The sequence below is a fragment of the Calypte anna genome, chromosome 5A (genome assembly GCF_003957555.1).
Source record: "Calypte anna isolate BGI_N300 chromosome 5A, bCalAnn1_v1.p, whole genome shotgun sequence".
NCBI lineage: Eukaryota > Metazoa > Chordata > Aves > Apodiformes > Trochilidae > Calypte > Calypte anna.
Genome location: NC_044251.1, coordinates 11,753,574 through 11,778,677, shown reverse-complemented (window position 1 = coordinate 11,778,677; position 25,104 = coordinate 11,753,574). Strand labels below are relative to the sequence as shown.

Below are 25,104 nucleotides of genomic sequence, written 5' to 3'. Positions count from 1 at the left end.
TGACTTAGTCCTGAAAAACATTCCTAAGTAATCACAGCTGTAGATAAAATCATAGGAGTTGTGGTTGAAATATTTAATCAGCTCTAAGTACTAAGTATATGTTGTGGTTGAAGTGGAAAAATGTATGCAGTTAAGTAATTAAAGAATCCTTCATAATGAATATATGCAAATAGTTTGAATTATAGTTACTCAGGCAGTCTTAATCCAAGCATGTCCTAACTGTGAGTGGTTAATTTTGCCAGCAAAATAATAGTCATCTAACATAATTTTTGTGTGTAATTTCTTGGTTATAAACAAAACAAACAAATTTGCAACAGACTATGTTGCATAATAGCAAATTGACATATATCTGGGTTGGGACCATCTGTTCAAGTGCATAGACCTCTGCCACTTGAATTAAGTAAATAACCAGTAGCAACATGAGGTGATCAGCTTCTGAATGGATTGCAACTTTAGGACAATAATGAATGAACTTTAGGACATTAGTGAATAATGAATGATATAAAGCAGCGAATGAGACCCCATCTGGAGCAGTAATAGACCCCATCTCCTCCAGTCTGACACTGTGCAGACTCATCATCTCATCATCCCAGTGCATTTCTTATTGTCTGTCCATTTCAGCTTGTCAGGAGTTCTCCCAGTTCTTGCTTCCAGGATGTAGCTTTTTCTCAACATCAGATAGCTTCTTGCTTTCTTTAACATCCTTTTCTATGCTCTCTTCCCACTCCTTACTGGCTACATTTCCTTTTCTTACTTTTTCCAGACTCTGATTGTAAGTTTCCTTCCGTCTTAGCTTAGTCTCCCATTTCAATTTCTAGTTCTCTCCCTCTGCCTTTGAATTTTTTTCTTCCTAGTCACTTAGTCACTCCTAGTCATAACTTCAACTCCTTCTCTTTGGTAGCTGCCAGCAGCAAAGTTTCTCCAAGCTGATGGTGCATTTCAGTTCTTTATTTCTTAGTTTCTTTTCTTAAAGCCAGTTTTAGCCTCTACAGTTTCTTCTTTTCCTTCTGCTTCAGCTTGTACTCTTTCATGTTCTGCCTGGAAATATTTTCCTTTTCTTAATTTCATTTTGACCATCAGGTAAATTAAAAAGAGCTTACGTTTCAGTTTGGCCCAATTAACTTGGTGTGAAGGGAACCTTTTTAGCTGTTCTGTGCCTCTGCACAAAACTCATGTGTATCTGATCATCAATAAGAGGTGTAAAAGATATGAAATTACTTTGGTTTTAAAACAATGTAGGGCACTAAGCTGTATTAAATTACCTTGTAAAATAACATCCAATTTTGTTGTGTACTTTTTAATGAAAAATATGCATCACCAGTATAATCTCTGAATATCTGCCTAGGTACAGTTTTAAAATTTAGTTAATTTTGTTCATTTAAAATTTAATGCTGTATTGTGAGATATAACCATACATTTGTTTTTTCTTCAGTTTGCCTTCTGCAATGTGAAACAAAGTATCTCTTATTTAATCAAATATGACTCTGAGTCAAAAATAGTTGTGGTAGTACAATTTTAAAAAAATACCACCTCTTTGGTCATAATACTGAAAAAAATACTACTATACATCTAGATACAAGAAATATTTATAACTATAATTTGAGGAGCACTGCTGTAGTTAATATGTTAAAGCTGCAGGCCTTACTATATTTTTTCCTATTTTAAATTTGCTGCTCAAAAAAAATATATTCCTGTTGGTATTTTATTGTTTTAATACCAAAGGAGTTAATCTTCAAAGGTTTCTAACCAGTTTTGTAATTTGTGAAGGTATTCCACTAGAAGAGGAGGAAGAGGAAGAGGAAGATACCTCTTTGACTGGCAAACTCCGTTCATTAATGTACAAAATCAAAGGTCCACCAAAAGCAGAAAAAGTAGAACCTAAGGATGAAGAAGAGAAATCTCCTAGTAAGTATTCTTTCCACATGAATTCTGCCATGATGCAAGGGTGCACAGACAACTAGAATTTGTTTTCTAATAAAACTTTCTAGCAATATAAAGGAGGAGACTTGTTACATGTTTTAAGTTCCTTCTACCCCTTAGAACAATTATTCTACATACTGAACATCTTAGAAGTATTGTTTACAAAATTACAGAGTTACAATGGGTGGAGGTTCTGGGTCCAGATCGCTAACTCTGGGGTTGCAAATTTGCATATTATTTACAGATAAATTTATAAAGTCTATTATGGGACAATAATCCAGATTGAGCATTCTATACTTCAGAAGTTCCCATTTATATGACTGGGGATTTTAAAATGGAATACTTTCCTCACTACCTCTTAATTTAATTTTTCTTTCCTGTATGAGCATGCTTCAGTGTGCATCACAGATCCAAGATGTATGTGGCAAAATGATTTCACAGTTTTTGGACTTTTCTTCTATAGAAAGGGATGGATTTCACTTATTTCTCTTGTTAACAGAGAATATATACATTCATTAAAAACTAACAACTTTTTCTGATTTATTTCAAGCATCACAAATATGTACGCATATATATATCCATGCCTATCCTTTTTGGTTATATCCTTTCTGAATTTAAAGAAATACTAAATCCATTTCACTAATTAAAAAGAAGGAACATCTTTATTTTCACAAATACAAATTCTGTATTCGTAAGTGCTTAATAGAATTTTTCAGAATTCAATTTTTTTTTTTGCTTCTATACATTCAAACGTGTCTCTAAAATCAGAGAGAAGAGGAAAATACAGTTTAGATATCATCAGCTTGCTAGAATTATTTTCTCTATAGTTTAAAAATCTCATTGCCCATTTACAGTGAGCTTTTATGTTGCTCAAATATACATGAGAAGAACAGACACCATTTAACATAAATTTTATTGAAGTGCCATTCTGCATCAGAATATTAGAGAGGAAAAAGACTGGGATATCCTTTTTACGTTTGCTGAGTAATTTTAGCTATGAATGTTTCTTAAAAATAGAAAAAAAAAGTCTGAACACTTGACTTGAAAAGTCTATGTAAATGTTTTGGAACTAATGAGAGAAGAGAGAACTTATTTGACTTATCTAGGAATGATATAAACGGGGAAATGTGTATTACATCTCTGACATCAGTCCTTGTACCTAGCACAACTGAATAAGCACAACACTGAACTGAGAATAATTGCTGAAACAATACTAGAATTCATTTGAAGTTGATTAGTTTAATGGTGTTTGACAGTAAACTGATAGTCTTTATTCCTCTTTATTTGGATGAGGAATTGGCTGGATGGGTGCTGTCAAAATGTTGCAGTCAACAGCTTGATATCCAAATTGAGATCATTCAAGTGGCATTCCTCAGGGGTCAGTACTGGGACCAGTGCTGTTTATCATCTGTCTTAGTGACATGAATTGTGGGATTGAGTGCATCCTCATCAAGTCTGCTGATAACACCAAGCTGTATGGTGTGGTCAACACTTTGGAGAGTAGGGAAACCATCCAGAGGGACCCCAACAGGCTTGAGAGATGGGTCCATCCCCACCTCATGAAGTTCAGTAAGGCCAGGTGCAAGGTCCTGCACATTCAGAATCACAAGGCTGGGCAGATGATGGGCAGAAAGCAGCCCTGAGGAGAATGACTTGGGGGTGTTGGTTGATCAGAAACTCAATATGAGCCACCAATGTGACCTTGCAGCCCAGAAAACCCATTGTATCCTCTGTAACATCAAAACAAGTGTTTCCAGTATGCCAAGGGAGGTTATTCTCCTCTTATGCTTTGATCTTCTGAGACTCCACCTGGTGTACTGTGACTAGTTCTGAAGTCTCCAACACAGGAAGGACATGGAGCTGTTGAAGTTAGTCCAGAGGGGAGCCATAAAGATAATCAGAGGGCTGGAGCACCTCACCTCCAAGGACAGACTGAGAGAGTTGAGGTTGTTCAGCCCGGAGAATAGAAAACTCTGGGCATGCCAGTACCTGAAAGGGACCTACAGAAAAACTGGGGAAGGACTTCTTACAAGGGCATGTAGTGCTAGGACAAGGTAGGAAATCTGGAAGAGAGTAAATTTAGGGTAGATATTAGGAAGAAATTCTTCAGTGTGAGGGTGACAAGACACTGGAACAGGTTTCCCAGAGAAGTTTGGCAATATGTCCTTGCACAGACCAGGAACAGTTAACTTAATTTCAGACTTAGTAATTTCAAGAGTTGTGTGAGATTAGACAGCAACACTCAGGACACCTCTTGCATGATCTGTTTGTTCTGTAAAGCACTGGAGAGGGTTTATCCTGTCCCCAGAGCAGGACTGCTAAGCTTGATATTAGATTGTAAGCACATTCAGTCTTACAATAATCTCATGTGCTACATGTGAAGGGTTTTTTTCTCCAGTGACTCATTGGTTATCATCTGCTCTCTCTCTAATGGTAGTAGAATCTACTCAGTATCTGGGAACTATAATTTCTTTTCAGGCTTCATGCAGATTTTCATGAATCAGTATTAATTCACTCCTAAGGCCTCAAGGCACATGACATTCAGTCCTTGGAACAGAGCAGTTTATATGTCTCATGTACTGGCTCTGTGGGTCACAAAGAAATAAAAGTTGCACAAATTATTCTTCAGAGTCTTTTTTTCTGGAAATTTCACATTATTTTGTCAGATTTGGGCTTCTCCTTGGAGTGATGCATAGTACAAATATGCATATGAAGTTACTCAATGGACAACAAAAAAATTACAGAATATTTATGTTATGTTATATAATATAATTTACTGTAGCCAGAGACTGAGATTCATTGTCCCTGTGTGCACTTCCTCTTTATCCCACAGAGCATTTGTAATTCAGTAAGTGAAGGGAAATGAATGCCTGAGGTAACCCAATCTTCTTATATGCATTAAGAGGGGTAGTGGTGCACTTGGTGTGTGCCTGTTGTCAAGGCTAAATGCCCTTGGCCAGAGATTCATACCCTCACTCATACAGTCTGAGAGTGTCAATGTTCATAGCAGCTATTTTCTGCAAAGAAACCTTCCTTTCCCCTAATCATGCATTCATATCTACTCACAAATGGACTTCTATCTTAGGAGGGGAATACCATTGATTTAAACCAGTGTTATTGATGAATTAGTAATTAAAAAAAAAACTAAGCGCAACCAACCAACCAAAAAAAACCTCAAAACCAAACCAAACAAAAAAACCAACAGAAACCCCCCCAAAGCAACAAACTAGAACTCGGAGAATAAAGACATTGAGGCAATGAATTAGTGACAGGACTTCTGTAACTGTTAAGTTATAGTTTAGGAAAGGCATATATATGGGGGATTCATTATGCAGCCTTGAAAGATTGTTAAGGCACAGCATTTTCTTGTTAAACTTAAAAATTGGAAAAAACCATTAGAAGCTCTTTTAGGCAGTTATTAATGTCACTGTGCCCAATATTTATATTGCTCCCAGCTTCTGTTGCAGGTTAATCTGCTGGCCTGCCATTCACCTCTTTCCACAAGCCAGAAGCTTGTGCTGTGAGAGAGTACCCGTTACACACATGGCAATGAAACACTTTTATTTTTTTTTAAGCTAGTGAGTGATATATCTGCTCCTTAGATTTTCTGCATCTATAAATGAAAGAACATCAATACTGTTCATGCATTTTTGGGAATAAAAACTGTGGCTGTGAGGCTCACTTAACTTTCAGTCTTAGGGAGGGTATCTGCTATTGTGATGTGAATATATCATATATATTCTGAAGATATACAGTAATCAGGAAATAGAATTTACTGGCTTTCCTTAATGTCCTCACTTCATAATGTTCAAATGATGAACCACAGATCTTTCAAAGGGATCTTAGTGTGGAGAAAGTTAAATCTCTGTTGAATAATATCTACTGTATGTTCTAGAAAAAAAAAAAAAAAGATGCAATTGTAACATCAAGTTGAAGAATCATAGATCGTATCCTTTGAGACTGTGTTCCTTAGAGTGCTATTTACATTGAAAGCACAAAATTTTGATGTACAACTTGTTACTTACAATAAGCTTGCTTCTGGCTGATGACACCATTTTTTTGTTGCTTATTTTTAAAGTTAGTTGCAGAACATTTGGTTGCTGTACATTGCAGTACATTGTGATTGCAGTTTGTGATTTATTAGGAGCCAAAAAGAATATCAAACTATTGCTGATTGTTGAGATCATGCTGGAATCAAAATGTTTAATTGTTTCTCCTCTATTCTCATCTTTTGGATGAGTTGCAAGTAGAACTTTATCTTCAAGTACAAAAAGCACAGCAGCTTCTCCACTTCAGTACAGGGCAAAAGAGGGTAGGAGTGGAGGAAAAAATCCATCAGTGTCATAGTACAACCGATAAGAAAAGGAGGCTCTAAACAGACTTTTCTAAACTTCAGTTGAGATGCAAAAAAGACATTAAGAGCAGCCTAGAAAGAACTATGTTCTTATTCCCTAAAGTGTTTAACCCTAATGAGTCTTAAAATATCATTAATAAAACATTTTAAAAATTTTGTATCTCTGGCTTTACTCTGCAATAGTTCACCTAGAAATCCTGAGAATGTACTTCTATGCCTAGATGTGGGCAAATTATATGTTTAGTTATTCAAAGTGAGAAAGTAAACCTTGGAATGAGCCTTATATACTCGGAGGCAGAGTATATACAGAGGGAGAAGCACTGAACAGACTCTAGAGTTCTGGAAAATGATGATATCGAAGACAGGGTGTAATGATTCAAACCCATAAAAATAAAAACAACGTTGTTTGAAACAGTGATCACAAATGGTTATCTAGGGACAAGTAACAATCAGATACAATATTTATGACTTCAGTGCTTTTGCAGTCTCCTGTTATCTACGGCTCAGGAGCTTTCTTGAGTCTAAAAAGGTTTATCTTTTTGTATCCCCATTGTGTCTTCCTGAAGGATACTTGTGTACAACTCACTTGATTAAATGTGAACTTCTAGCAGCTGCCACATTTTTTTTGCAGGGAGCTTCAGGGTTCTTTCATCCATTATGTGAAGAAACACTTTTCTCACTTTTCTTTTTGGCTTAGTTCCTGCAGTGTGATTGGGCTTCATTTGATGTCCTTTGGTGCTGGATGAAAAGTTGTGACTAAATTATGGATTAACATAGTGGCATAAAGTACTTTGCTTTAACTATTCCTTCCTGGCTTTTGATACGATCTTTTTGACTGCCAGTGAATTTGAGTTGAAAGTGATAGTTGAGCCAATATTTTTATAACTTGATCAGGGAGGTGTCCCTCTTAGAGATACTAAAAAACCATCTGTACATAGTCCTGAACACCTGACTCTGGGTGACACTGCTTGAACATGGGGGGTAGACTAGGTGACCCTAGAGGTCCCTTCCAATATCAATTATTCTGTAATTATGTGGCTTTCATGGATCTATAAGGTCTTATCTCTGTTAACATCTCATTGTTCTATTTACAAACAAGGACTATATTTCCCTACCCCATTTTATTCAGAAATACTTTATTTAAAGTAAATCAGCATTTTATTGTCCAATTTTTCCTTTTTAAGTTCTGCATCTTTTTTCAGTTACACTCAATATGCTTCACAGCTTTCTATCATGAAACTTGCTCACATCTGCATATGCCCTTCTCAAGTCTCTAAGGGAAGGAAAGTACTTAACATTACAGAACACAGCACTGATACATGCAAAACTTCACAGATCTTTCTCTTTCATTATTATCACTGCTATTTAATTCTACTCTGTTTCTTTTCTTTTGACCAAAAATCCATGCAAGGAGATAGATAATTAATTTCTCCAAGGCTGTTTGTGGTACTACCTAAGAATAATTATATATAACAGTATGATACATAAAAGCTTATCAGAAGAAAAAAATTCAAAACCTTCAAAGGTACTAAAACCTAAGAGAGGGTAATACTTTTAGTGGAGAAACATTTTCAAAACTCCAGAGAAAAGGGTCATTTTCTTTCTCTTACTCATGGGAATCTCTGCATAGACAATTCAGTCTAAGGGAAAATAATTGTTTTGCACTTGTTCTTTTTGTGATAATGTTTCCTATGGAATATTACGTCTGCACTAAAAATTGTAATATTCTTTTAGTTATATGTATAAATATCTGATGGCTAACTCATGTGTATAAAATCACCCTCATAACTGAGTTAGTAGAAATATTTTTGTTGAAACATCTACATGTTGAAGTAGAAAACATCTGTTTGGAGCGAATCATACAGTATTTTCTCTCATCAAACAAACAAACAAAAAAACCAAACTATCACATTATTTTGAAAGTAAAATTCTTTTCTATCCCATAAAGATTATCTATTTCTGGCAGTACTAAGGAAATTAGGAGCTAGATCTGTAAAAAAAAGTCTAAAATTTGTGGACATTTTGTACTTCAGCCTTGCAAGAGGGGCCATCACCTGAGCTATCAAAGACTTACCATAATTTTCATCTCTTCTTTGGGTTTCCCACTTCAGATTTTTTTTTATCCCATGTTTATCCCCTTCCTCCCAATCAGAAAGCCAGAATAAATAATTATACTCTCTAATGAGATAATTGAATTTCTAGTAGAAGAAGTGTTTATATTTATGTAACTATAAATCAGTGACTCAGTGAGTTGGAAAGCTACAGGAAATTATTAGTTACTCTAGGAAAGAAGAATTTAGTGCAAGAATCAAAAAGGAAACTGCCTTGTTGAACTGAAAGAACAAACTATTTTAATGGAAGGAAGTGGTAGAGTGTTCTGGAACAAAGCTGTTTTAATTTTAGAATGTCTTTGGTTGGAAGAGACCTTCAAGATCATCCACTCCAACCTTTGACCAATACTGTAAGCTTACCACTAAACTATGTCCCCAAGGGCCATGTCCACTTGCCATTTAAATATCTTCAGGGATGGTGACGCCACCACTGCCCTGAGCAGACTATTCCAATGTTTGACAGCCCTTTAAGTGAAAAAATGTTTCCTAATATCCAGCCTAAACCTCCCTGGGTTTCCTCTGGTCCTGTCACATGCCACCAAGAAGAGGCTGTCTCCCTCCTTGCTCCAGCCTCCCTTGAGGTAGTTGAAGAGATCTCTAAGGTCTCCTCCAGCTGAACGCCCCCAGCTCCCTCAGCCGCTCCGCACAGGACTTGTGCTCTAGGCCCTTCATGAGCTTTGTTGCCATTCTCTGGACACTCTCCAGCACCTCTGTGTCCTCCTTATAGTGAGGTGCCCAGAACTGAACGCAGTATTCAGTGTGTTGCCTCACCAGTGCCAAGTACTGAGGGATGATCACCTCCCTATTCCTGCTGGCCACAGTGTTCCTAATACAAGCCAGGATGCCATTGGCCTTCTTGGCTACCTGCACACACTGCTGACTCATATTTAGTTGACTACCAACCAGTACCCTCAGGCCCCTTCCCAACTTGCAGCTTTCTAACCATGCATCCTCGAGTGTGTAGCTCACCATGGGGTTGTTATGACCCAAGTGCAGGATGTGGCATTTGACTTTACTGAACCTCATGCATTCGACCTTAGCCCATCGATTCAACCTGTCTAGGTCCTGCTGTAAAGCTTCCCTAGCCTCCAGCAGATAAACACACCCACTGAACTTGGTGTCATCTGCAAATTTACAGGTACACTCAGTCCCCTCATCCAGATTATTAATAAAGATATTTAGGAGATCTGGCCCCATTTCCCTGGGGGCCACTGCTTGTGACAGCCAGATTTACTTCCATTCACTGCCACTCTTTTGGCCCAGCTATCCAGCTAGTTTTTTATCCAGTGCAGAGTGTATTTATCCAAGCCTTGCACCATAAGTTTCTGAAGAGGATTGCTGTGGGAGACAGTGTCAAAAGCTTTACTAAAGTCCAGGTAGACAATGTCCACAGCTCTTCCCTCATCCACTAGGCGAGTCATTTTGTTGTAGAGGGAGATCAGGTTAGTCAGACAGGACCTACCTTTCATAAACCCATGCTGACTGGACCTGATCCATTTAATGTTTTCATTTATAACACGTCCCTAAGAATAGGCCTCTTTAAAGGAATACAGAATCTGCCCCTACAGAAAACAGCCTATTTATTGAAAACAAATCTGAAAATTAGTATTAGTTTTCTATAAATACATCATTAAGTAAATTCTAAGAGAGAAAAGGTAGCAAATTAAACACTAGTGTAAACACAGAAATCACTGGATATACAGTAGCTATGAACACTCTTGTGCTGGAAATTTGGAGGGGGCAGTTCTTTCCATTGGAAGAACATTGAGAAAGACAAGAGGTAACTTTGCTAAGAACAGAGGAAAGAAGCTTGCATTGTTTTAATAGGGAAGGTGGTAAATCATAAATATTTGATTTAAAAAGGTGGCTATCTCATCCTCCTTTCTGGCAGTTTTTAAAGTTTAGAACAGTTTTTATTTCCTCCTCCCCCCTGACAAAGTTCATTGGCAAGCTGACTTCACATTCATGGATATTTCTGCTGTAGCTGAACTTACACTTGGTTCCACACAAGCTGTTTACTGAAAATTTAATTACTAATTTCTGTATTCCAAACCTAGGCACGTGATCATCAAAAATACTAGATCTATTTGGCATTATAAAATTAGGTTGCATACACTTCTAATGAAATGAAAACTTGTTTGAGCCGCATTTAGTACTATTTTATAAATCTTCATTTAATGTAGAAATGAAGTATAAATTAAAAGCTTAAATATAGCACTTAACTTAAAATGATCATTCTTCAGTTCAGGAGATTTCACTGGCAACAATGCTGGTATAGACTTGAATGCTTAATAGATGGTGGTTTTTTTTTTTTTGCTTTCCATCTCTCAAGACCATCACACTTACCATGAAAAATTAAAAATTATTTTTCCAGTTGAAAAATCCTGTTCATTCTCCTTGTGTTCTTTTGGTCTCTTACATCTGTCTCGTTTTCTAATGTTACCTAATATTTTACTACAAATGCATTGTTTTGATCATTTTGTTGTAACACCTTGTAACTTTATATGTATTTTCTTCTTTTAGCTACACTGAAAGAGGTCATATCCCAGACTATGGTTCGCTGGTCCCAGGAGGATCAGATTCAAGATCCAGAATTAGTTCGGAGTATGTACAGCCTTCTTCGCAGGCAATATGACAGCATTGGTGAGCTGCTCCAGGCTCTGAAGAAAGCCTACACCATCAGTGCTGCCTCTGTGAAGGACACCATTAATCTGCTTGCAGCACTGGGCCAGATTCGCTCCCTTCTCAGTGTCAGGATGGGAAAAGAGGAAGAGCTGCTAATGATTAATGGATTAGGGTATGGAATTACCATAATTTTGGGGGTTTTTTGAGTTTGTGTAAAGCTTTTTGTTACATTAGTAAATACTTGCATTTTAGATCCTGGATGAAAATTATGTCTGTATTAAAATGCAGTTATCGACCAGAAACTGTAATTTTTACAGGTATTTCCAAGCTGGTTCCAATTGATAGCTCTAACAGTATAAAATTTCTGTGAACTAAGGTATTTTCTCAGCTAAAGAAAAGGGACTCCTTTTACTATAGTTAAGCTTAATGCTTAAAGCTTTGTCAAAGTACATTAGCTCTGGAAAAAAAACAGCTGACTTAAATTGTATTGATGTCTATAGTACTTCTTTCCCAAACCTGAATCTCATGTTGTATTTAATGCATAAGTGGAAGAAAGGCTGAAAGACTTGGGGTTGTTAGAGAAGGCTCTGGGGAGAGCTTCTAGCAGCCTTTCAGTATCTGAAGTGGCCTACAAGAAAGCTGGAGAGGAATTTTTTTATAAGGGTATGTAGTGAAAGAACAAGGGGTAGTGGTTCCAAACTGGAAAAGGGTAGCTTTAGGTTAGACACCAGGAGAATGAAGGTGAAGTAGCAGGGGCTGGCACTAGATGATCTTGGAGGTTTCTTCCAGCCCAAACTGTTCTATGATTCTATGAATAAACTTGCTGGTGTCTTTTTAATTAGAAAGTTTGTCCAAGCAGTTAGGTAGAACCTACTGAGTGTTGTTGTGACCTGAAATATTTCAAACTGCTTAGTATTTATTATATTGTCACCAGTGGCAACTAAAGTATTTGAACATGGGAGACTCCTTATTTAGTCCTTTATAACATTAGAACTATAAGAAATTGTCTCTATGTAATGCCTGCTTATGTGAAAATATTTTTACTCGGGTTTTGCTATGAAATTACATGTTAAGCATCAGTTGATAGTGCATACCCGTATGTCTGTTCATAGAATCCTAGGGGTTAGAAGGGACCTCGAAAGATCATCTAGTCCAACCCCCCCTGCCAGAGCAGGGCCACCTAGAGTACATCGTGCAGGAACGTGTCCAAGCGGGTTTTGAATGTCTCCAGTGAAGGAGACTCCACGACCCCCCTGGGCAGCCTGTTCCAGGGCTCTGTCACCCTTACAGTAAAAAAAATTTTTCGAATATTCAACTTGAACCTCCTATGCTCCAATTTAATAGAATCATAGAATCCTGTTACTCCTCTAATGTAAATAATTGCTGGATGAGACCATATTATGTATGAAGGTCTAAAAAAAATCACAGAAAATTAATTATATAAATGCAAAAAGTGTATTTAAAAAGAGAGATAATGATAGTATGAATACATGAAAACTCTATTTGTTCTTAATCAAGAATTTTTAACAATTTCAGTCCTTTCAAACAGCTGTAAGGACCTTCCATAACTCTTACCCTGTCACTGTAAAAAATTGTCTGTGTTTTTTGTAAAAACTATAAAGACTAATATTTTCAGTTGAATGGAGGATGTCATGGTAACAACTCAATAGTTAGGATGCAGCAGTATTACCTAATTTGTCCCTGATTCTGAGTTTGTGGAGCTGCTGGGAAATCTATGAGGGATAAAGGATAATTTTTGCTTAAACTCAGCATGTGTATAGGCTCCTTCACAGGGATGTTGTATGATGAGTCACCTTCCATTCCCAGTTTTCTGTATTTCCTAAAGCAGGCATGATGTCTGTTATTTGCCATTTGTTTTCAACAGATTGACCTGGGATGTTAGAAATCCCTGGATTCCCTTTTGAAATACATAAATGACTAAACCAATGCAGCAAATTCTAGAATATGTTGAGAGGATAGTGGATAGATTGAAAATGTTAAAATATTCCTATTTAAGGGGACTGTATGGCATTTTATGTCTTCTGATTGTTTTTCTTAATTTTGGAAATACTGATGAAACACATTTAACAGATAAGAGTGAATATTAAATCCATTGTCTTCTATGTTGTGAACTGAGAAAATTAATTAGGAGGTGTTACTGCAGAGGCAGGATCAGGTTTTGATTAATTGATCCACATTCTCTACTTAGAACAACAAAATATACTGTTTTCTACTTAGATCATCACAGAACATATTTTTTTCTTTAAATAGAACAGATGGTAAGGGCAATTTAAGGATGAAGGAATGCTATTTTCAATAATTTAAAAGTTTAGATTCTTATATAGAATTAATGAATAGTAGAGGAATGATGGTATGTTGAAATATGAAGCATTTAGTTGTCAGGTGGTTTTGTATTATGCTGAACTCTAAGAATTTAGAGTGATGTTAAAACAGTGAATGCATATTTCTGAAATACCTAATAATGCATCATTGATTTAAACTAAGATGTTAATTTTTAAATACACATTACTTTTTTTTTTTTTCCAATTTTAGAGATATAATGAACAACAAGGTCTTCTATCAGCATCCTAACTTAATGAGAGTCTTAGGCATGCATGAGACTGTTATGGATGTGATGGTAAATGTACTTGGAGGAGAAAAATCTCAGGTAATTTCAACTGTAAGTTTGCACCATATGTTTTGCATTTTGGAGCCTTTCAGAAGCATAGTAGGAGGTTTAAGAAGAAGGCTGAGAAGAAAAATAGATATCCCTCATGTAAGATCAGTTTTGTTTGTCCAAATTGAAATATCAGTTATTGTTTTGATCAGAATAGTTTCTATAATACTAGAGGGAGAAGCTCAGCATTCTGTGTCTTGTTTTTTAGAACAGTGAGTTCTTAGGTGTTTCATCTGTCTTTTAATAAGACTTGAAAAGATATTTTTTAAAAGATATTTAAAAATTAGGAAGTGCACCTGATACCCTGAAAAGATAATACATATAATATAGCTTTAAATTACATAATCACATTTTTGCAAGAGTGTTGTCTCATTAAGTGAAAAGGTTGCACTTCTGAATATATTGGAGTTGTATTATAATGAAGGCAATATTTATTAGACTTGTTATAATAAAGTATAAGCAGTATATGGAAGATATGAAGGAGAAAGGATGTCACAGGAAGGAAAAAACCCAATGATAATGTGATTAAAACGCTTGGATATTACACTGGATATTACAGAAAAGATATAATGTATAGAATATGTTCCTGCTTCTACCTAAAGGGAAGTCAGTTTATCTTAAAAAGAATTCTTGTTAGTACTGAATTTTCTCATTAGTTTTGTGAGTATTCCCTGAGGACATATAGCTGTAACCGAACTTCAAACTTTTAAAAAAGTGCTATATAATGGTAGATTTAATAAATCAGATAGAAAAAACTTAAAATACACATCAACAATCTGTCCCATGAATTTTGATCCTATTCTTTCATCTCCTTTCAAATGTGAGAAAGACAGAAGATTTTTATGACTAGTTGCAATTTATGAAATATTCTTTCATGAGTGCTACAGATCAAGTAATTTATTTTCAGTGGAGCAGTCCTTGTATGTAATGTGCAACAAGCAAAGTGTTACAGTTTTTTGTTGGGTTTTTTATTTTAAAAGCATTGGATAGTTAATGAAATTTAACATTTTTGTCTTATCAGGCCTATGTGTTAAATAACATAGGAGTCCTGTGGAAATGTTTTATATGAAGACTGTGTATTCTTATTGTAATGTGGGAATAAAAAACAACGTTCATGAATATTCTTTATTCTGATGTGATCTAGTATTGGGGATTCAGCTTGCTATTGTTTTGCTGGTAAAGATAGTGGTTTTGAATAACTGCATTTACTAGTCTGCAAATTGCTTCAATGAGGATTGGTTCTCCCTTTTTTTTTTCCCCTTATATGCCCTCTATAATCAGTCCTCTGCAAAATGATTTTTCAACCTTTTAAACCTAATGGCCTAATGAATACAAAGTTAAAAGGAAATGCAGTCCTTCCTTAAGCTAGAAGCAAAGCAACTGTCAGCTGCTTATCACCTTGGTAACTTCACTGTACTTTCCATGTTAGGAGTGCAGGAAGAAGTGGAACAGATTGTTCATTAACATATTTCACTGCTTTGTCAACTTTCCTCCTCAGCGGATCGTTTTTCCAAAGATGGTGGCGAGCTGCTGCCGGTTCCTGTGCTACTTCTGTCGAATCAGTCGTCAAAACCAAAAGGCCATGTTTGAACATCTTAGCTACTTACTGGAAAACAGCAGTGTTGGACTGGGTATGTCATGTGGCTGTTACAGCTATAAACAAGACCAGGAGGAAATCTGGTATCACCAGACTAGTATCTAATTTGTATAGCAAGCTGAAGCATGTGATGAAGCCTCCCCGAAACTTAGAGCATTCTGTGATTTCACCTCTAACTTTTTTTTCCCCTGCATTTTTTCATCCTTATGTGTCTATGAACTTTATCAGAAACAGAAGAGTTTAAATACAGAGTTTTTAAATACCTTGAAAAATTTATGATTAAGCCCATGCAGTTCAACAGTTTTCCATTCAAAATAGTTTGCTTTGGGAATCTAAAAGTAATTTAACCTTTTATGGTACTTACCTGTCTCCTCAGATTTCATCTCCCCTCTAAAGTTTAGACCACTGATGTGAGCTTCATGCTTTCCCTTTGGAAAAAAAGAATGTTTGTTTTTAGTGTTACATTAGCACTACCTTTTATACCACAAGAAAAGTTGTCTCAGCTGGATAGGTGTCTATGTTTATAATGGGATAGCAAGGCAAGATAGTGTGTTCATGGTGATAATTGCAATGCCTGCGTTTGCCCATGTTTAACACAGAAAATGGGATAAAACTGAAAGAAAGAAAACAGTAACATAACACTTGAAAGTGTCTCTTTCAGCTGAATATAGGCATATTTAAAAATCTGGAATTGATATAATTGTAAAGAATGACATGTAAAATGCGTTCCTCTGCTAAAGAAATAGTATACTATTGGTATACTTTGGTTAACTATGTTACTAATAATGATTTCTTCATCTGAATTTAAAACGGGTGGTTGAATATGGTTATAGATCTGGATGTCAAATCATAAAAAAATATCAGCGTTTTATTTTGACATTAATCAAAACTGCTATGTTCTTGATTGAAGAACTTCCCTACAATGCACTATTAGTATATTTATGTTCTAGATTCTAGTGTGATTGCTGCCCTCTGCTGTATGACTGTGATTACTGGAAACTGAATTTAATGTACATTAACTTTATTCTGCAGCATTTCCTTCAATGAGAGGGTCAACACCACTCGATGTCGCAGCAGCTTCTGTAATGGACAACAATGAGCTTGCACTTGCATTGGAGGAGCCAGACCTCAATAAGGCAAGTGTTCACTGTGTCCCATTTACCTATTAATCAGTGTACTTGTGCTAGGAGGGAAAAAGGCAAGTGTGATCACAGTAATTTTTGGATATCATCTCATCAGAAATACTTACTCTAGGCATATTCTGTCTCAGGGCAAGATTGACTGAGCAGGGTTTTCCCTGATTTTGCTTTATGCTTAATGGGAATTACAGCCAAAGAAAGATTTATTCCTTGTTCTTCATCCTTTCACTCTTGTTATCAGTAGAAAGGATGATAAGGAATAAAGGCATGAAACAGGAAAAAGGCATATCAAGAGTAATTGTTTGAGGTGGAGCAAATTTCAGAATTAAGAGGAGAATACGCAGAAGGGAAGCAGGTCTTTTGACTTAAACAAAGCTTAGAGATTGAAGGGTGTGAGATAAGAACTAAGAGAATGGAAGGGCGGGTTTTTGAAGAAGGGAAGTTGAAACAGAATTTTAAGGGTAGTTGCAACAGAAAGCTGAATCCAGGACTCAAGTCATAAGTAATGATTAGGAGGAATAAAGGGAAATATGATGAGAGGCAGGATGAACTAGAATTGGGTAAAATGATACAAAAAATGGCATGGAATTTTGTTTTATATCCAGGAAGGAAAAGGGGTGGAAGATGGGTGCAGAGTCAGGAAGAAAACAGGGAAAGGAAGTGGTATGTGCTAGCACAGTGCAGTGCTAGCAGTATGAGAATCTTGTGATGCAAGTAGTATCCCTTGTGGGGGAGTTTGTGATCAACATATGCTGTGGGAGAGGAGTAGCTGGGAAATGGAAGTAAATGAAATTATGATGGGGATAGCTAGGAGAAGACAGAGACAATATGACAAGGAAGTGTTTAACAGAGCACAGGAATATATAAATTAGATAAAGGCAGCATTTAGAACAACTGACAATTTTGTATCACCTGCAAAATTGCTGAGACAGTCCCTGTCATTAATAAAGATTAAACAGTACTGGCCACAGGATCAGCCCTTGTGATACACCTCTAGTGACTGGAGTGCCACCAGTGACTCTCATATTTTCATGGAAAGCACTGTAGGAGAAAACTTAATGTCTCTGTTGACCATTAACTATTTTATCCTCATTTATTGGTCGCTTATGTTGTAATACTTGGCACCTTACAAGTGTTGAATGTTCAAACAGTAGCAGTTATCAATGGAAACAGACACAGTATTTTATGATGAAAAATCAGTCTGTGTGTGTCTCAAATTGGGCTTCTCAAATTCATCAATCATTTTAGCTGGAAGAATAGTAATGTATTGACTGTAATGTATTGAACTTGATGAGTCAATAACTTTTACCTGGTGCAGTATTGTTAGGTTATTCACGAAACAAAGCTACATCCTGAATAGCACAAAAATGCTCAAATACTGCATAGCTCATTTCAGTGAATGTGGCATATATACCCTTACCCACAAAATGATGCACTGCTTATCTGTGACTGAAGTTTGTTCCATAAAGCCTGTGTTCAAAGCAAATAAATTGCACATAGCCAACTGAACTTATGAACTTTTGCCATTGTAAATTTGATCTGTCTTTACTGCAAATGTATGAGGAAGGTAGAAAATTGCACCAGAAAATTATCCCACAGGCTGATGACATACTGTAGTAAACTTAACAGTTTAAAATTATGGGATTTGGTGGTAGCATTGTAAAATCTGAAAAGAAATGGAGAAATGATTTATTCTGCCACTTTTCTCACATTCTATACAAGCTACATCTCTGGACTCCTTCAAGCCTGTATTCACTCATATCTTCTGAATTGATATTAGAAAACTGTTAAGTCCTTTTAGGAACTGCATTCTTTTTCCACTTAATGCGCTGAGTAACTTCCTTACTACATACTATAATAAGCACATTTTTCACATCAGCCTGTTTTTCCTCTGTTGCAGTTTTTTGAAAGCAACTTGTATTCTGTATCAGCAGAGGTATAACTCTTCTTCCTGAATTCATACCTGGTTTCTCTCTTACAGCATTAGATAATGACTAAATATGATCTCACGGAATTTATCTAGGGTGCGTAAGCAGAGTAACATCTCCATTTTTCAAACAGAAAAAACTATGTCCCTTTTGCCACCTGTTTTTGATGTTCATTACCAATTGCAAAATATATTTTAGTACTATAAGCATGTTCATTTCTTATCCTTCTTGTATTTTAAATAAAAGCAAAAGTCACAAGCTTTGAAGATATTCACAAATGTCCTTTTAAATGATTGAGAAATCATTCTGTACGTTTTTCAGTAGTTCAGCTTACTATAATTAATGAAATTTTTCATGATTTCTCAAACATTTCTCTTAGTTAAAATGTTCTTATTGACAATAAATGCTGTGTTAGTAATTTACATATGACAAAAAATAATCTTTCTGGTCAGACTCTTTGAAACTGTTCACTGATATTCATCATTCTTCTGGAAAATGTAATTGCATATCTTTTAAAATGGGATTTATAGTAAGTAAATTTTTAATTCAATTTTTATTTTGCTATTGTAGCAAATTAGACATACATGGTTATTGATACAATTTTTTTAAAGTTGCTAAATATTTTTAACTGTTGGTCATGTATTGTACAAAAAAAAGATTTGAATTCCACAATATTTTATTCTACTTTTCACAGTCCAGGTTTGTTAATATTGTTGAGTTGTTGTGTCATCATATGATTAGTTACTTTCAGAAACAAACAGTGCTGGATTTTTTTTCATCATCATGAAAAGCAAGAACTAGAACCTGAGTGATGCAGTAATGAGCTCTGGTGGTAGTTTCTCTGCTGAAACACCTGTTATATAAAAGCCTTGTCATTAAAATCAAAATATCTATGTTAATTTTTTTTGGTTTTATTTTCAGAAATTTATTTCTTAACACATACATTAATTTATGCTTCTCTATTGTAGGTTGTTACCTACCTGGCAGGTTGTGGCCTGCAGAGTTGTCCAGTATTGCTGGCTAAGGGATATCCAGACATTGGATGGAATCCAATAGAGGGTGAACGTTACCTGTCATTCCTAAGATTTGCAGTTTTTGCTAACAGTAAGTGTAATTTTTGGCATCCAAATTACATCAGAAGTTTTCTTTAAAATTACTTTTCTCACCATGAACAAGCATTAATAGATGAGAGGTTAATGTATACTGTTCTCACTACAAATACAAGGTTATTGATATATGCTGCTTATTATAATTTTTTGAAAGAGAAACAATAAATATGTTTACCTTTCAGTTCTGTAAACATACCTGAAGTATGTTCAGTAGTTGATAAGCCTGTAGCTATTGAGTGAACTGCTAAATTAACTTGACAAACTGCTCTAAGAAATTTAGAACAAGGAGTGATTTAGATAACAAAGTGTGTGTTTTCCATAGTTGATTTTCTAAATTAATGTTAACCTTACTCTTTACAAGTAGATAATGATAACTTTGGTCTTACTTGTGAGAGCTTATTTAGCATAATGAGTAACTTTGCTAGATGGACTGCTAGTCAGTAGAATTAAGTTTCAGATTTAAGCTTTGCTGCTTCTCTTCTGAAAATCAGTTGTGGTTGGGTGTTTGACCCTTCTCATTATGACAGTTTTGGGCACAGCAATTTTGAAAATCAGATTACTATTTTCTCTGTGTCCTCTGCTTGACAGAACAACTACAAATGTAAATTGGTAAAATATTTGGGTTGCTCAGATAATAGTAACAACACACTTATAAACACACGAATGAATTTTGATTTGGGGCAATGAATCCTTGGAATAAGCAGAAGTTATTTCTTCAGGCAGAATTCTCATTAACTTGACCTATGAGGTAAATTAGAACAGGCTGCAAATATTAGAGCTATTTTCAGTAGTTTGGTATCCCAGTAGAAGGGATATGGAAAAGAATTATATATAAAGAGAAGGTCACAATAAGATTCTCATGGTGAATGCAGTATAAAATAAACCACAAATTGAAATTGTAGACTAATTAATTCTTGATAAATTTTTATTGACTTCATTAGAGCAACATGACAGATTAATTTAACCTCTGTGCTTAAAATAAGTTTCTTTCCTGCACATTCTAAATTAAAACTACCTTCAAGGGCCTTTTGCTGGTGTTTGCATCCTTGTACTCTAAATTGCAATCCTCATAAAGCCATAATTGATATTTCAAAACCTGATGGAATTGAGATAAATTTTTAACATCTCGATCTAAATTGTACCGAAAGTGAGCCACTGAAAACAATATTGATAGTGCTTTTATTAAAAGAAAAATTAACTAAATTTTATAATTTTATTTGTATTTTCTGTTTGATTCTGCAATATGTATTCAAACAGCCCTTTAAAATTTTTAAGGGGGTTTTGTATTTGTCTCCTCAAAAGATGGATGCAATATGCTAGGATTGGTTTTTACTTAATGCATGATTTTAAAAAATCTTCACTTAGAAGGCTTTAATGAAGTGAAGTAGTTAACTTTGAGATTTAGAATCCTGCTTTTTCCCTCCAGTATGAAAGGAATATGAGTGAAAAGGAGAAAAAAAGGAAAAAAAAAAAATGAAAGGGGGGAAAGAATCTGAGAAGTCAATAGTTAGGGTATAGAGTCATTTGGATTGGAAAAGACCTTTAAGATCCTTGAGTCTAACAGTAAACCCTACGTTGCCAAGCCCACCACTAAACCATGTCCTAAATGCCACATCCATGCATCTTTTAAATATCTCTAGGGATGGTGACTCAACCACTTCCCTGGGCCTGACCATGCTTTTGGTGAAGACCTTTTTCATAATATCCAATCTAAACCTCCCTTGATGCAACCTGAGTCCATCCCCTCTCATCCTGTGCTGGGTACCAAGATCATACAGGTGTTTTATTTGGGAAAATACAAGACTGACATATTTAAAGTGTTTAGCTGCTCCTTCCTGAGCCAGTCAGTCCCACTTATCTCACCATTGCCTTCCATTGACTCTGCCTTCCTGGGAGCACCACTGCTGCTCTCAGCTACACCACGTTTTCCAGTCCTACTTGGTGATTCCTAAAGCTACAACATTCAGTTTAATATAAGCTTGCTACTTGTGTTTCTCTACTGGTTTAGTATTGTCACTTGCATGTAAAATAACGACACTAAAGTTCCAGGCTACTGACAGTTCAGTGGCTGTGAACTGTTTCTTTTCTTGTAATTTGTTTTCTTCCTTCATGTCCCATTAATTTCATATCTTCCTACATATTAATAATATTCCTATAAGGCAGCCTCCATGAATTTCTAATAGTTCCATTTAACCATAAACCATAAATACCTAATTGGTTTTGACCTAATTATTATTCCTATTGTGCTTCCATGTGACACTAACTGCAGTCCATAAAGCAATTAGTTACATACAAAGAATTCATTTATATGAAGGTTCAGTTTCCCAATGACTTTTATTCAGCAAAAGTCTAGATCACAACCTGTTTACCTGTACTGAATTTCTACAGCAGATAAACCCACTCTTTTCCCTTTTCAAATATAACATTTATTTTCCCACACGAATCTGTTATAAATGGAGTTGTTTCAGGCAAGCCATGAACTCTGTTCAGCCTTGAGACGAGAAGGCTCAGGGGAGATCTTATTACAATGCTCCAGTAACACAGAAGATGGAGACTCCCTTTTTACAAGGAGTCACGTGAAGAAGGCAATGGGCAGTGGGCACGAGTTGCTTCTGGAGAGATTCCATTTGAATACAAATCAAAAATTTTTCACTATGAATATAGTCAGACATTGGAATGGTCTCAGGGGAAATGGTGGATTCCCTCACCTTGGGAAGGTTTAAGTCTCAGCTTGACAGGGTGCTGAGATATCTCAAATAATATTAGAAGTGTTGGACCTGATGATCCTTCAGGTCCCTTCCAACCTAATGTTCTATGATTCTATAAAACTGACTTTAATGTGCTTTTTGAATATAGAAAATATGAAGTATTCAATTTCAGGCTTTAAATAGAAACCAGAAGATTCAGCAAATATTTAAAAATGCTCTAGAAAGGAACAACAGTTTTTACACCAATATGTTTAACCTAAAATACATTTTGTTATTCTTTTGTAATACTGAGAAGATTAAATTGTTTTAATGAGTTTTCCACTGATGAAGTACTAAGGACATAATGAAAAGAAACATTACTTGTTTCAGTTGGCCCATTAAAAATCAAGTAGCTCTTGCACCACATACTAGATCTGGCTGGGATAGAGTTAACTTTCTTCATAGCAATTCCTATAGTGGTGTGTTGCTCATTTAGTGCTAAAACAATGTTGGTTACATACCAGTGTTCTGACTGTTGCCGAGCAGTGTTTGTGCAGCCTTGAAGGCTTTCTCATGTTTTTCCTGTTGTGGTCTTTCCCTGTCCAGAGTGAGTAGGTTCAGGGAGGGCAAGAGATTGACAGGGCACGCAGCTGAACGCTGACCCAGGCTGACCAAAGGGTTTTCTATACCATTATCTTGTGCTCAGCAGTAAAAGCTCAGGGAAAGGAGGAAGACAACAGCAATGTTGATGATTATGGCATTTGTCTTCCCAAACAGCCATTACACGTGCTGAGGTCTTGCTTTCTGGGAACTATCTAAACATCTACCTGGGAAGCAGCATGGAATCTTTTTGCTTTAATTGCACGTATAACTTGTTTCTCTTGACAGTCGTTATTTTAGTCCATGAGTCATCACATCATCCTTCCATTTTCTCCCTCAGGAGAAGGAAAAGGATGAGAAGATGGGGGAGTTCAGTGGAATCAAAACTTCCTTCCCACGCTCCCCAACAGCAGACTTCTTGCCTCTTGGGACTATTAGCCCTCATACCAGAGAAGTCTCTGACATAAAAAGCAAATTAACCTAGTTAAGTGAACCTTTCTAGACTGAGTGTAGTAAACTTCTGCAAGGCAAGTCTACACTGTCACTTTTAAACCTTGAAATGTTCTTTTATTCCCCCCAAAATAAAGTATAAGGATTTATTTTATATTTTTTAAAATTCAGAGGAAAATGCAGTTGTCTTCTGACTCAATGATACCTTTCAGGAGAAAATATATATAGTGTTTTCTTTTGGTCCTCAGGTGAAAGTGTAGAGGAAAATGCAAGTGTTGTTGTCAAGCTCCTTATTCGGCGACCAGAGTGCTTTGGGCCAGACCTTAGGGGAGAAGGAGGGAATGGTTTGCTGGCAGCTATGCAGGAAGCTATCAGGATCTCCGAGAATCCTGCTCGTGACCTTCCCTCCCAGGCATATAAAAGAGAAGGGTGAGTAACTGTGAACAGTTGTTTGGAAAAAATGATGAATTAATAGTTGATTTAACTGTGCTTATAATATGTGGATAAAAAGCAGGACCTGTTTTGTAAGACATTATAGAAAAATAGAGCATTAGAGATTCATACTCACAAAGGGTTGTCATGTGGAATTCATAAAGCATGAACTAGATAAATGTGGAATAAGAGTTACAGAAGAGCAGGAGCCTTAAGGACAAAGCAAATGAAAACCATGTTACAGAGTTAAGGTAAAGTGAATGAGGAAAATGGAGGGCTTGTGTGAAGTCATTTGTTACTGTTCAAATGCATACTTTAGGGATAAAAGGCCTGTAAGCTGGAGCCACAGGAAATTACTATATCTGATTAACAGTCTCTGGATCATGGATCTAGTTCTGGAGAGGAGATATAAACTTGTATTACCAAAATCTCACTGATATTGTTTACCTTTTAGTGGCGATGATGAGGAAGAAGAGGAGGAGGAAATTGTGCACATGGGCAATGCAATAATGTCCTTTTACTCAGCTCTCATAGATTTACTTGGACGTTGTGCACCAGAAATGCATGTAAGTTCATTTCATCACTTGCTCAGAGAATGTGAAAGATTTGTTAACAGTGTTCTAACTAAACTGGTCTATTTTCAAAGGCTTCTTCCCTTCAAAAGGTGGACCTTATTGCATTTCTCTCTGTATCTAGACAGATATGTTCCCAGCAAACTTTTTATAAATAATTATGTTTTTTTCATTCCTTATGCTGCTTTATTAGTCTAAAATTTTGTTTCATCCCTTTAGTTAAGTGGTTTAGGAATTTTATCTATGTGTGAGGGGTTTTATGATATTGGGAATCTATAATATTGTGAAATTATTGAAATTAAATCAAAATCAGGACAGATTCAAAATTAGGATCAGCTGAAAACTGGCAGCTGCATCAGAGTGCTGGGATAAATTGAAATTCCGTGCATTTTTTTCAACCTTTTAAAAAAATTATTATATTTCTCAGTAGTATATTTCTTAATTGATAAACTTTTTTTAACAGCTTATTCAAAGTGGAAAAGGGGAAGCTATTAGGATCAGGTCAATCCTTCGATCTCTAGTGCCAACTGAAGATTTGGTTGGGATTATAAGTATACCTCTGAAGCTGTCAACTGTTAACAAAGGTAATTTCAATAATTTTAACTAGCTCAGTTCATAATTTTATAAACTTTTGACACATAAGCCTTCAGACTTAAAACACAGCAGTTTTTTAGAGCTGAGTACAAGCAAAGTACTGTTCTTAAGATTTTAATTATATATCTATCAATTAGATCTATTCCAGTAGAATGCAATTACTTCTGTGAAGCAGAGAATGTGTGAACGTAAGAATTACTTTACAGTTTCTTCCATTACTTTACTGAGTTGTCCATCCCATTGGCTCCAGCAGTGGCTCTAGAGATGTTATCTTTTTAGGTGGAATGTTTAAGCTTGGACTCAGTCCCT

At 35.9% G+C, this 25,104-nt stretch overlaps 1 protein-coding gene across 2 annotated transcripts in view; it reads left to right on the top strand.

Moving 5' to 3' along the window:
* The window catches only part of RYR3 (ryanodine receptor 3), a 208,420-nt gene that overhangs the window by 106,419 nt on the left and 76,897 nt on the right, over positions 1-25,104 (top strand). For both annotated transcript variants that reach the window (XM_030452246.1, XM_030452245.1), the window contains exons 38-46: positions 1,768-1,905; positions 10,909-11,182; positions 13,564-13,678; positions 15,186-15,318; positions 16,317-16,420; positions 19,320-19,455; positions 23,446-23,626; positions 24,084-24,195; positions 24,665-24,785. In XM_030452246.1, the coding sequence (XP_030308106.1) occupies positions 1,768-1,905; positions 10,909-11,182; positions 13,564-13,678; positions 15,186-15,318; positions 16,317-16,420; positions 19,320-19,455; positions 23,446-23,626; positions 24,084-24,195; positions 24,665-24,785 (1,314 nt within the window). The remainder of the gene's footprint in view (positions 1-1,767; positions 1,906-10,908; positions 11,183-13,563; positions 13,679-15,185; positions 15,319-16,316; positions 16,421-19,319; positions 19,456-23,445; positions 23,627-24,083; positions 24,196-24,664; positions 24,786-25,104) is intronic.